The sequence below is a fragment of the Monodon monoceros genome, unplaced genomic scaffold (assembly GCF_005190385.1).
Source record: "Monodon monoceros isolate NGI ecotype Baffin Bay Population unplaced genomic scaffold, NGI_Narwhal_1 Super_Scaffold_12, whole genome shotgun sequence".
NCBI classification, from domain to species: Eukaryota; Metazoa; Chordata; class Mammalia; order Artiodactyla; family Monodontidae; genus Monodon; species Monodon monoceros.
In genome coordinates this window covers 28,281,598-28,295,018 of record NW_021703768.1, presented here as the reverse complement: position 1 = coordinate 28,295,018, position 13,421 = coordinate 28,281,598, and the positions used below count along the sequence as shown (strand labels likewise).

At 43.2% G+C, this 13,421-nt stretch overlaps 1 protein-coding gene across 4 annotated transcripts in view; it reads left to right on the top strand.

Annotated features, from left to right (window-relative positions):
- Positions 1–13,421, top strand: part of ADAMTS12 (ADAM metallopeptidase with thrombospondin type 1 motif 12) — a 390,453-nt gene that overhangs the window by 262,824 nt on the left and 114,208 nt on the right. For 2 of the 4 annotated variants that reach the window (XM_029218869.1, XM_029218870.1), the window contains exons 13-14: positions 1,889–2,022; positions 9,478–9,598. The exons of the other annotated variants lie outside the window; for them this stretch is intronic. In XM_029218869.1, the coding sequence (XP_029074702.1) occupies positions 1,889–2,022; positions 9,478–9,598 (255 nt within the window). The remainder of the gene's footprint in view (positions 1–1,888; positions 2,023–9,477; positions 9,599–13,421) is intronic. 4 annotated transcript variants of the gene reach the window in all.

The following is a 13,421-nucleotide window of genomic DNA, read 5'->3' as shown; positions in this document are numbered from 1 at the left end:
GACAAGACTAGCAAAAGCCTCTGGGTAGTTTCATCCTTCAGGGAGGGAGTCAAACAGCACAAGCCCAGAGGGAGTAAAAAACTAAGGCAGACACTGGAACTTGACCATTCTGGAATTCAGTGCAATGCTTGCCTTTGGATGGGGGTTTACTTGCTGTGAGGACCCGTTTTTACAATCCTGAGAGTGAATGCCTTCTTAGAATTCGCACCCTCAGGCACCTCTAGTCCCAGCCCTCCCCAGCAGGCTGGAACAGGTAATTCCTTTAGAAAAGCTCCAGACTAATTCAGGGCTGCTTCATCTTTGTGCTTCATGTGTCCAAATAGAAAATCTCAAATCTAAGTTCTAAAGCTCAAATCAAAGCTTTTGAAAAAGTGTTTCCCCTGCCTCCATCCTTCGACTTGTTGTTTCCTGAAATGATTCCCTGGACTCAGCACACCTGGATGGATGCTCTCATCTCTCAGAGAGCAGAATTGCTCCCAGGTGGCTCCCTCTAAGCACTTCTATTCAAGTTCAGGCAGTCACAGAGCTAATCATGCTGCCGGGAATGAAGATTTACAGTAGTACTGAATTACGCCTTGTCTCCGGGGTCTGCTGGCCCTTTTCCGAGGGCACTTTGTGATCTCTCCAGCTCATTTTAACTTTATTCATTTTCTCAGACAACTTATCCACTGCAGTTTATATAAAATCGGTTGTCATTCTTTATTTGCTTTTACCTTTCTCCTTTAAGTTTTAAACTGATGCTTTAGAAATTGTCTCAAGTTCCTCCAGAGTTTCAGTGTTTGAGTTTTACTCTAAGTTATATTTGTGTAAGTTGTACACTTTTGTTTCTTTACCACATGGACCATTGCATCCTTGAGCAGCCCTACCTAGAGCTGTGCACGTTGGCCTTGCATTTGGGGCCCATCCACACTGAGGTGGGTCCAAGGCAAACGGCCTTACGGGTGGTCTCATTGAGCCCTCAGCTGGTCACACCACCAAGAAACTAACAGCCCTTCCCCCAGTAAACAGACCCAGAAGAGACCCCAAAAGGATTTTTCTGAAGAGGATACTCTCAAATTTTTCACTTAAAGAGAAGACGACGTAACATTCAAAGAAAATTAACTATTTGAATTCTTATCATATACAGATATTACCTATTAAAATTTTTAGGACAATTTGTTTTAAAAGTTACCTCTTTTTCTGGTTATTCGAAGTACCTACGTATAGATACACATTGTATTAAGTAAATCTTTAGAACGATTCTGTGCAGGAGATCACTTACCTGGGAACAGAAAATTGAACCTTAGAATGGATTCAGTGCAGGACCCAGCATGATGGGATGGACCACTATGATAAGCAAGGTGGCTTCTGCTTTAGCAAAACAGCAGATCTTTTGTTTCTTTGTGGTTGTAAACCTATGTCCAAGGAATTCTTGGACTTGAGAACAAGGGAGAATATTTGTTGGGGGTGGTTTATGATAGTGGCAGTGGTGTTAGTAATGAGCTGGCCCCATGGGAGCATCTCCCCTGGTGGTCTGCTTACTTTGCTGCAAAATACCAGGCAAACATGATGCTTGTCTGGAGTCCTGCATCACTGGTTGCTATGACTTATTTTCTAGGTTAACCCCAGATGCTCACTGCCTTATTTTTATAAGCACAGTTCAACATGGGATTGAAAGGTCTCATCATTTGTAACAAAAGGCGTAGCATTTTAAAGCAATCTTCCCAGTTTAATTTGTTGTAAAACGCTTTAAAAGAAAGAAGCCTGCATTACAGCATGTGTCACAGAAAGGGAGAAGATGGGAATCTCCAGATGAATGACACTTGGGGATTCATACATACAAAATCCGGGGGGAAGGGTGCTGAGCAAGAAAGCTAACTTGCAAGGATTTTTCTCTTTTTCACTTCAGCACGTCCTTGTGAGCTCTACTGCCGACCCATAGATGGCCAGTTTTCCGAGAAAATGCTGGATGCTGTCACTGATGGTACCCCTTGCTTTGAAGGCGGCAACAGCAGAAATGTCTGTATTAATGGCATATGTAAGGTATTGGGTATGTTTCCTTAATCTACAACTTTATAAAACCATGATCTTTATTAATTCGGGAAGTCAGATGTGCTAATCTTTTGCTTTCACGGTATTTGCATGTGGTCTGGTATTTTTATATGGTCTGTGAGACAAGACTTTTCAGTGTTCATCAAAATCACAGTTAGGAGCTGAATGTCCTCCTGCTGTCGTCTTCGTTTCTTGATCTGTTGATGTGCTCTGTGATATTATTTTAGGCATGAAGCTGGGTCAAGTTGAAGAAGAACCAAATTAAAGGAGGAATTACTAGGAAAAGGCAACTCGGATTATTTCAGTGATATTGAATTGTTTGTTGGTTGCTTGCCAACAGAGTTAGTTAAATTCGAGGAAAAACTGAAATTAATAATTGTATAGTGTTTTTCACAGAGCATTTTGACATTTCATTCTCCATTGATCACCAACATGAGCTCCTTAGGAAGAGAGATGGCATGGCAGGTAGTTATAAACCAGGTCTTCTGATTTCGATTTAACTTTTTCACATTGACTCCATTAAAAAATTCTGCCTAGGGCTTCCCTGGTGGCGCAGTGGTTGAGAGTCCGCCTGCCGATGCAGGGGACATGGGTTCGTGCCCGGGTCCGGGAAGATCCCACATGCCGCGGAGCGGCTGGGCCCGTGAGCCATGGCCGCTGAGCCTGCGCGTCCGGAGCCTGTGCTCCGCAACGGGAGAGGCCACAGCAGTGAGAGGCCCACGTACCGCAAAAAAAAAAAAAAAAAAAAAATTCTGCCTTTATATAAAGTACTTAGATCTGATTTTTAAATGCTTTTATGTGTACAAACATTGAAGAATTTATCCCCATTGCTCACAGTCTGTTTTGCAAGAAACTGATGAACAAGTTTTGTGATCCAACACTCAGGCATAAATCTCAGTTTAAAGAGAAGGTGTTTTTAATCAGTGGAAAAAGAAACTACATAAAAATACTCAATTAACTATTAGTAAAGCATAATGGCTTAGTGCTCAGGCTCTAGAATATGAACCCAATACCACTATTTCCTAGCTGGATAACTCTATACATCTTTCTAAGACTCAGTTATCTTTCATAAAATTGGGATATTAACATTTTAGATTAAATAAGGTCATATAGGTTAAGCCCTTAACAGAGCCCCTGGCACACAATAAACTCTTAATATATTTTATTTGTTTTTGCAAATAATTATCACAATTTTTTCCACTGGACCGAATTGTTGCCATGAAAAGCTCCTGCCCATAAACTGTTAGCACGCTGGGAAGGTGAATTTATCACCTTGCAGTTACTGATGGACTTATTCCAGTAGCGACCAAGGCACAGGAGGCAACATGATGATTCCCAGGACTGAGTGAGCTAACAACAAGCCATAATCAGACTCTAAATTGGAAAGGGCTCAGGCAGAATTCTCTTCCTGACACGCTAATTACCACTGTAGCTACAAAGAGCCAAAAATAATTAATATAGTTTAGGTTAGACCTGTTCCCTAGAGCAGGAAAAAGTTTATTTAGCCCCATTGCCATTTAATACAGTGGTTCTCAGGCCTGGCTGCCTATTAGAATCAGCTGGAAAGCTTTTTTTGCAGTACACGGGCCTCTCACTGTTGTGGCCCCTCCCGTTGCAGAGCACAGGCTCCAGACGCGCAGGCTCAGCGGCCATGGCTCACGGGCCCAGCCGCTCAGCGGCATGTGGGATCTTCCCGGACCGGGGCACGAACCCGCGTCCTCCGTATCGGCAGGTGGACCCTCAACCACTGCACCACCAAGGAAGCCCTGGAAAGCTTTTAAAACCTACTGATGCCTGGCTCTATCTCCACCCTATTAATTCAGAATAGATGTGATTTGGTCCTGAGCATTGGTATTTCTAAAACTCCTCAGGTGATTGCCATATGCTGCTAGGGCTGAGAACTTTAGTCATCAAAAAATCAATGTGATGCTAAAATTATCTTTTAGACCTAAATACCTTTGCATGCATAGAGGCAGTATCTTTAGCTTGTGATGGAAAAAACAGATATTTTGAACAAAACATAAGGGGTCTTGGGTATCTCTCTTGAAACCAGTTAAATCAGCTTAATAGAATAAGCCAAATTCTCTCAGCTTGCCTTTTTCTTTCTGGAAACCAGTTAAGGCCTTTTAGAAGCTTTAATTACTTTCTGTCTACACCACACTGAGTTAAGTTTTTAAGCAGAAAAAAATATGTCAAATCAAGTTTACCTTAATAGCCTAAATACAGTTTATCTTTTAAAGATCCAGATTGTAGTTATTTTCAGCTTTTGTTAGTCTTCTTATTCATTTACCACAGTTTTTTCAAAGGGAATTGAACGTGTATTGAAATAAAAAGTTACACCATCAGAAAAAGATATATATGTGCCTAATTCATCTTCTTTGTGGATATGAAAATATTTGCTTATATTCATATAAATACTTGTATTTGCTTATACTCATATACTTAGCTGTCTATTTGGAAATTATACTTGCCAACATTTTGGCATCTTAGATTTGTAGATTTTGTTATCGAGGAAATTATCGAACGTTGATCAGAACTGAATTTGTTTTAGGAAGTATCTGTCTGTGCCCCTCCCCCAATTTTTTAACTGGTACTGAACCCCTAAGCTGCTTTTTTCTATTTATTGAATTTTTTTCTACTATTTCGTTTATTAACTGCATCTACACAAGGCCAAGATTTTTAAGTAAAGTGGTATTTACAGTTAAATTATTTTCTCCTTTCCTTTTTTAATCACAAGTACAACATTCGGTAAGCTTTTAAATATATGAGCAGATATTCCCACCCCTCTTCCACCTGTCCCAGCTCTGCAGTCTTACCTGCTGTCTTAAGACAGGCTGCTAACCATCCAACTTGCTCACCCCTTTCTCTTGGTAACCAGTTCTTTGACTTTCAGTTCCTTCACTTGTCCCTTTTCTCCCAGTCAGCAAAGCTTTGGCTTCATTGCTTCCCCAAGCAGCCTGGATGCCCTGAACTTGCACATCAGCCATCCCCTAGATTTCTCCTCTCAGCCTTCCATCAACCTCTTTTCCCAGGACCCTGATTCTGACCAACCCAACCACATTGATTTTTTTGTTCTGACAAGCAGTCTACTATACACTTCTTAAAATAATAATTCAACTTTATGAATTTATGCCCTTACAAAGTCAGTGTCTTCAACCCCAGCTGAGTCCTTAACCTTACTCAACAATCTTCCTACCTGCCCTAAGTTAGCTCCCCTTCTCGTTGCTCTCAGAAACTCTCCTGAACCTTCTTTGTTCTCTCTCAAGGCCATTTTGGCCATCTCAGTGATTGACTGAACACCCCAGAATCAATTTCTCTGGGCCAGATGTCTTTCTAGAAGGCCACATCCTATCTCTTGGCCCTTAAAATTATGGTGAGGAAAGCATTATTGCTGCTGTCCCATTTATTAAAGGACAATATCATTTACCTGTTCTCAGTTAAACATAACTGGCATTATCTTCACACTAAAGTTTCATTAGCTGGGACTGAATCTCCTCTTGGAATCAGGCATCTTTCCAGTCTCTACCTTTGCCAACAGACTGTAGAAAGAAATGACGACATTCCAAGTGGCTTAGGTCAAGGCGCCAGTTGGTATTTCAGTCCTCAGTTACTTGAGAATTTACTAAGTAAAACAGTAAAACTCATAAAGAAGAAATGAGAATTGGTAAGAATACGTATTACTTATTCACTCACGTAGGGCTGAAAGCCTAGTGAAAGACTGGGACCTGACTTCTCTAAGTAATACTCAAGATAGGATGCTCTTCAGTTCAAATGACAGGGTCAAGAATTGATGATACACTTCTGCATGGGAAAGGAAACAGTCATCGGAATAAAGAGGCAACCTACAGAATGGGGGACAATATTTGCAGACCATATATACAATAAGGGGTTAATATCTAAAATGTATGAGAAACTCCTACAGCTCAACAGCAGAAATACAAATAACCTGATTTAAAAAATGAGCCAAGGACTTGAATAGACGTTTCTCCAAAGAAGATATACAGATGGCCAACAGGTATATGAAAAGGTGCTCAACATCATTAAACATAGAGAAATACAAGTGAAACTCATGAGATATCACCTCATACCTGTTAGGATGGCCATCACCAAAACACAAAAGATAACAAGTATTGGTGTGGATGTGGAGAAATTGAAAACCTGTGCACTGTTGGTGGGAATGTACAATGGTGCAGCCACTATGGAAAATAGTATGGAGATTCCTCAAAAAAATAAAAATATTTATTTTAATTAAATTAAAATATTTATTTTTTAATTAAATTTAAAATATTTAATTTTTACCCTATGGCCCAGCAATGTCAGTTCTGGGGTATGTATCCAAGAGAATGAAATCAGGATCTTGAAGTGACATCTGTACGCCCGTGTCCATAACAACATTATTCACTAGCCAAGATACGGATGGAAACAACCCAGATGTTCATCAACAAGTGGATAAAGAAAATGTGGTATATACATACCATAGAATATTGCTCAACTTTAAAAAAGAAGGAAATCTTGACATTTTGACAACATGGGTGAGCCTGGAGAACGTTATGTTAAGTGAAACAAGTCAGTCGCAGAAGGATAAATGCTACAGGATCCCACTTATATGAGAATCTAAAATAGTCTAACTCATCGAGGCAGAGAAGAGGATGGTAGTTGTCAAGGGAACAGTGGAGAGTTGCTGTTCAACGGGTATAAAGTTTCATTTACGCAAGATGAATGAGTCCTAGAGCTCTGCTGTACAACGCATTGCCTGTGGTTAACAACAGTATATTGTGCCCTTAAAATTTTGTGACAAGGGTAGGTCTCATGGTAAGTGTTCTTACCACACACATACACAAAAGGGACACAAGGAAACTTTTGGAGCTGATAGATATGTCTATTGTCTTGATTGTGGCAATGGTTTCACAGGTGTTTGTATGAGTCCAAACTCATCAAATTATAAAATTAAATATGTGTAGTATTTTATATATCAGCTACACCCCCAAGAAAGCTGTTTTTTAAAGAAAGAAATAATGATAGGAAATTAAAGGGATTTTCTTTTTTTAAAAAGAAATGCAGCCTGTTGGGAGGCTATCTGGCTGCCTTAGAGGCGCATCGGAGGAGAGCCATACTGGATCAGAGCCCCTCTGATCCGGCTGAAGGCAGAAAGACAGTATTGCTGTGGCCCTGTTGCCAGAGCACAGGACGTGGAAGAGAGGAATGTCTGTTCATTTTCCCCTGAGAGCCTTACATTTTATGTATAGCAAGGAGGACGGGCTTCTGCCGCCTTCGGGTATGTACTCAGTTTGGTGTTGAGTGTGCTGTGCACAGCTGATGGAGGAACAGAAGGGTGAAGTCTCCACAAGAACCACACACTATACTGTGGGCCAGCCTACTGAGGTGTGTGTGTTTCCCTCCCCGCCCCTGCCCCCCAGGGATGCAGGCAAATATTGATGGAGGAGAAAGATGGGCTCAAGGTATTTGTTTTTCTGTCTTTCTTTCCTTTTTCCTTCACATGTTTTATCCATCCCCTCCTGGTAGAGATTGTTTTTAAACACTTCAGTATGTTGCAAAGTATGTTTCCCTGGCTGGTTCCAAATCAGTGAAGGAATGATGGTCACTGAGAATAGGATTTGTAAAGGTCAGCTTATTAGAGGATGCTCAAGCTTGATGTAAACATATCACTTGTGACGGGTTGACATTTTGCTTATAACCAGTGAAGGCACACATCCAGACAATTTCTTTCTTTTCCATTGTGATTAGTGTTGTTAAGTTTTTTTTAATCTCTTAGCAGTTTATTTTTCCCAACTGGGTCAAGTAGCACCGTCTTTGGATCTAAAGGAAGTTAGACATGGTTAACCTGAGTAAAGGCGCTATTTTTGTCTGTGGGCCTTAATTCTCTGTTTAGAATTAAGGTGGAGGGAGGGTGTATTTAAAGACCTAAATGGTTCTTCCTTTCAGTCGATCTGAGGTGGCTTTAAAATAAGAAAGGAAATTATCTTTGAGAGAGAAAAAACTACCTGGGCACAACTCTTCTTCCCAAACAGAAAAGAAAAATCCAATTAATATAAAATGGTGTAGGGACTTTGCTGGTAGTACAGTGGTTAAGGATCCACCTGCCAATGCAGGGGACACAAGTTCGAGCCCTGGTCTGGAAAGATCCCACATGCCGCAGAGCAACTAAGCCCGTGTGCCACAACTACTGAGCCTGAACTCTAGAGCCCGTGATCCACAACTGCTGAGCCCACACGCCACAACTACTGAAGCCCACGCGCCTAGAGCCCGTGCTTCGCAACAAGAGAAGCCACCACAGTGAAAAGCCCGCACACTGCAAAGGAGAGTAGCTCCTGCTTGCCGCAACTAGAGAAAGCCTCCACGCAGCAACGAAGACCCAACACAGCCATAAATAAATAAATACATAAATAGATAAATAGAAATTTTAAAAAATATATAATATGGTGTAGTCTTTCCTCTTTATTCTACCACTGAAATGTGGTTAAGGAATATAGGCCGTAGAAGAGAGCAAGGAACAAAAGACTTCAGTGGATGTTCACGTGTTTTCCATGACTTTCCATCTGAGCGTTAACGATTCTCTGGTATTTGATGCTACCAAACACCCCAAGTTTAATTACTCTCCTTTTCCAGAATGGGAATTGGATGGGAAAGGCTTGGCCATATTGGGGGGTGGAGGAGAAGGAACCAGTGGAGAGGGAAGGATGATGACTTGGGAGGACCAATGGACAGAACACGGAGAAGTGGTCAGGTCCAGAGCGCAAGAACATGATTAGGCCTGGCTCAGGGGAGAAATGAGCAGTTCCTCCTCTGCAGCTGGAGGGAAGGAGGTCAGCATGGCTGGGATACGGCTACATGTGACAGGCGGTGGGCTGGGGTCATAGGAGGCTCCAAAGCACCTGCTGATGGGCCTGCAGATCTGAGATCTCATCCCTCACGGGACTGGAATGGTCTCAGCATGAAGCCAGCTTTTCCCCCAGGGCTGCCAGTTCAGACAGGAACCAGAGAGAATATCCCCAGTGAGGAATGTAAAGGGAATGAACGACTAAGTATAGGTGGAGTCATTCCGTCATCCCTGGGAATCTCATTAGAGAGGAGGGGGCATGAGGTTTGCACATCTGAAAGGGATTTTGCTGCTCCACCGACAATGATTCCAAGACATTTTCATGGTTCCACTTTTGGAAGTGTGTTCAATTCTGCTTCTCACTCAGGGAAAATTGCAGATGCATTCAGTGTGTACTTCTTTCCCCTCAAAGCAAGTATTTCCTTTAGCATCAGTGGGTGCTTTGGGTATTCTTCTGGCCACCACCAGGAAGAGGAAACATTTATCTTGTATCTGCCCCCGCCACAGTCTCATCCAGAGCAAAGTGGGGGGAAGGAGGAGTCAAAAGTCCAGGGTAGGTGTGGCCTCTCCCGCCTGAGTCATTCGTCCTCAACCTCTCTTCCCCGCAGATGGTCGGCTGTGACTATGAGATCGATTCCAACGCCACGGAGGATCGCTGTGGTGTGTGCCTTGGGGATGGCTCAGCCTGTCAGACCGTGAAGAAGGTGTTTCAACAGAAAGAAGGATCTGGTAATAAACACATAAATAATTGAGGTGGCAGGGGACTGAGAATGAAGGTCAAGATGGAGTGTTACTCTTTTTAAGCAGATTGTGACTTTCACAGAATTCAGAATGGGTATAGCCTTCACTACAAAGAGATGAAGGTTCCTTGGCAGTTTTAGGAAAGGGGTTGAATGCTAAGCAATTACAGGAAGCATCACGTTGCACTAGGGATCTAAGATGGCTTAGTGGCTGTGCACAGGACCAGGTTTAAGAGTGTGGTCCGGGCTTCCCTGGTGGCGCAGTGGTTGAGAGTCAGCCTGCCGATGCAGGGGACACGGGTTCGTGCCCCGGTCCGGGAAGATCCCACGTGCCGCAGAGCGGCTGGGCCCATGAGCCATGGCCGCTGAGCCTGCGCGTCCGGAGCCTGTGCTCCGCAACGGGAGAGGCCACAACAGCGAGAGGCCCGCGTACCGCAAAAAAAAAAAAAAGTGTGATCGCTGGAGAGGATCCAGGGCTGAAGGCCAATGGACCGAGACCTGGGGGAGAGAAGGGATGAAGAGCTGGCTGAGGAGGGTGCAGACCTAGGAGCAGGTTCTGTAACTGAGGGCAGAGAAGCCAACAAAGGCAGAAGAGTTGGGGTGTAGCTTCAGGACCAGAGGAGAGGCGAGGCAGGGTTGCTTCAATTTGCTCTTATTTCCAGTTCCTCCCTGTAAGGGAGTCCCAGCCAGTGGTGCCTTAAGGCTCTCCAGGTGGCTTCTCCCACCTAACATGCCCTCCTTACTCACATCGCACTATTCCTTTCCCATGATTACCTTTTTCGAGGTTTCTTCCTTGTGCATCTTTGGGCTGTTGATAATCCTCGGGGCATGGAGAGCCCATCTTCATCCCAAATCAGCTGTGACCCCGCAGACTGTCTTCAGTAAAGACAGTTCCCATGATCCCGCAGTTGCTGAAGGCATCTTGGGAGGAGGCTAAGTTAGGCCTGGAGATGATGAAGACAACTGAGAGCATCTTACTTTAGTCTCCCTCGTCCCCTCCTCCCCAAGAGATACCCTGAGACAAGAATTCAGGTACCATTAGTTTGTATGGAGGTCGGAGAAACCTGGGAAACACCAGTAGGGCATTGGAGGCAGTGAAACAGAGAAAGGGAGGCAGTCAGAAAGGGAGTGTCATTAAGCCAGTTATTATATAGGAGCCAGTGTAGAAGTTATGCTTCCAAAGTTTTCCCGCCCAGGAGGGAAGGCGTTGAGAATACACACCAGCTCCCACTAGCCATTGCTTCACGCTGCTTTGGGGAGGTGGGGGGATCTGGTTGTTAATTCTCTAAATTCCAAGGAATGGAGGTACTGGAAATAGGGTGGCCAGGGGGCACCACCCAGGTAGAGCCAGAGGGGATGGGGCAGTATCCCACACTGGGGCTGGGGTGATGCCTAGGGTGGAAGTCAGATATAGTGGGGCACCTCCCTTCTAGACTTGCTTAACACCCGGGATGAAGTTACTGAGTATGCCCCTGAGTATCAGGTGTGGTCATTAAATGACCTATTTTTCCCTAGCACACATCACCAAAATTTGGACTTAATCCATTGACTTCCTAAAACTACCACTCTAGACTCCTCTGGCCTTAATTGGCTTCTCTAGACCTCACCAATGCCAGGCCCTCTGACCACTGAAGTCCTGGTCTTATTCACACTGGCCTGCTTTGTTTTGATGCTGGGAACAAGGGACCACATTCTCTGAGCATTCTGGGACTCTCCTACGACTAATTGTGTCACTTAACTCAGTGCCCAAACCACCAGCCTTGATTCCTACCTCTTTTATTTAATCATAACCAGAATGTGCACAACTTTTGTTTGAAATCTTTTTATGGAACTAGAACAGTTACCGTATAAAATTCACCTTTAATTTTATATTTTAAATGATACGTTTGTATATCTATTGAGTAGATTTGATGCACATAGTAATTTTTACATTTTTATATCTATTGAGTAGATTTGATGCACATAGTAATTTTAAGTCTTTTGGCACAAGAAGTTAATTTAATTTCCACTGTCTGATATATCTCACGTACAATTTTTCACTTTTACAATTCAGCATGTTGAAAAAAAAAGTCTATAATCTAAAAAGCAGAGGAAAGACACAATGTCCCTGTTTTTCAACTCTTGCTGCCAGTATCCATATCTTTAGAATAGGAGATCCCTGAAATGGAGTAAAAGCAGCAGCTCCCTGGAATTATGTGTGTACCTGACCACCTGGATCCCATCTACTTATTGATTCTGTGTGTTTATGTGCTTAGTTCTTCCGGCTGTAGCTCCCTAGACTCTGCCACTGATCTTTATGGTCAAAAGATTAAATTCATATAGAGTTAGGAATTGACAACAATTACAAATTATGCTAAAATTACCATCTTAATCCCATAATGAGGCATGTTCTGGACTTTTGCTTGCGGCTCCCTAGGCTCTGTGACAAAATGAAAATGATCATGAACGAATGGAACCCATTAAGAACACTCACAGCACAGGTTGGAGGGCTGTGGCCGCAGTGTGGGTGTAGGGTCTATACAAGTCTGGGCGGTGGGACATGAGACCCTTTTAGGAAGAAATGATACGACTTCATGACTCAGAGTTGCTCCTAGGCTGTTCCGTAAGGTTCAATTCCTTTGCTGTAGATTCAAGAGAAAATAGGGACCTTTCTAAGATTTTAGGGAGGGTGAATGACCTGAGGAGGTCAGTGTCATAGAAAGACTAGTTTGCCAGCAACATACAAAGTTGCCCAGAATAGGAGAGCCCAGTGCTGGGAACCCAAACATTAACCCAGGTTCAGGAGATAAGGGCCTGGACTAAAGAAGTTCATGTAAAGGGGATGAGAATCATATAAGAAAACATTCCAGAGACAGAATCAGAGGCAGAAGGTAGGACATAATGATAAGAGAGGACATGGCTTTCTTGAAACCATGTTTACCAAAATACCACCTTACTTGGAGACTGTCCTATGTCATGCGTCCAGGAAACCTTGAGTTGGAAGGGGTAGGGAGAGTGACTGGACACTTTACACGGGAGTTTTCCCATCAAAAGAGCTGAAAGACCTCCAGGGCTCAGGGCTGTGAGGAAGCATTTAGGGTCAGGAAGCCCCTGTCGGTGTCTATTCCCTCTGCTATGTCTCCACTAGTTTCCAGCAAGAGGATTATGGTTGCTCACAATGTGTTCCAAGACTCCAGACCCCTTACAACCCTCTTTTGAAATAATTTTGAGGCTAAAACTCCAAATCCAGGGCAGTTTAATTCTCAGTACATCTGCCTGGCGAATGTATCTGTACGTAGCTCTTCCTCACTGTGATTTGTGAGCAGGTCAAATGCAGTTTTGGATCTGAACCAGACAGCAATGTGTCACTGCTGTCAAGCCAGGCTTCAGAAGATGGATCTGTCTTTCCCAGGAGCCCCCTCACAGAAACCATGGCATCTTGGCCTGCAGTGAGGCTTGTCTTGCTTGCCACACAGTGACAGCACAAATCGTAAAAAAAAAAAGACAAGCTGGTAGTTGTAGTTAAATTGCCTGGATTAATAGTATGACCTCTTTATAAACACATTTTTATTTGAAGTGACAGACTAGAAACCAAATATGCCAGTGGGTAAATCCTTTTTTTAGAATAGTTGAATAAGATGCACATTAGCACCAATAATCCATTGTCACTCTTATGATATGTCTTCAGAAGTGAGACCAGTCTTCTGCTCCATCCTCAAAGCCCCTGAATATTCTTTTAGCTCAAGGTGTTCAAGACTAAGTAATGGGATGGTTTCTCCAGGTGGTCTCCATGGGCCTAGAGGCTCCTTCTTCGAGGTCAAGGTTATGTTTTC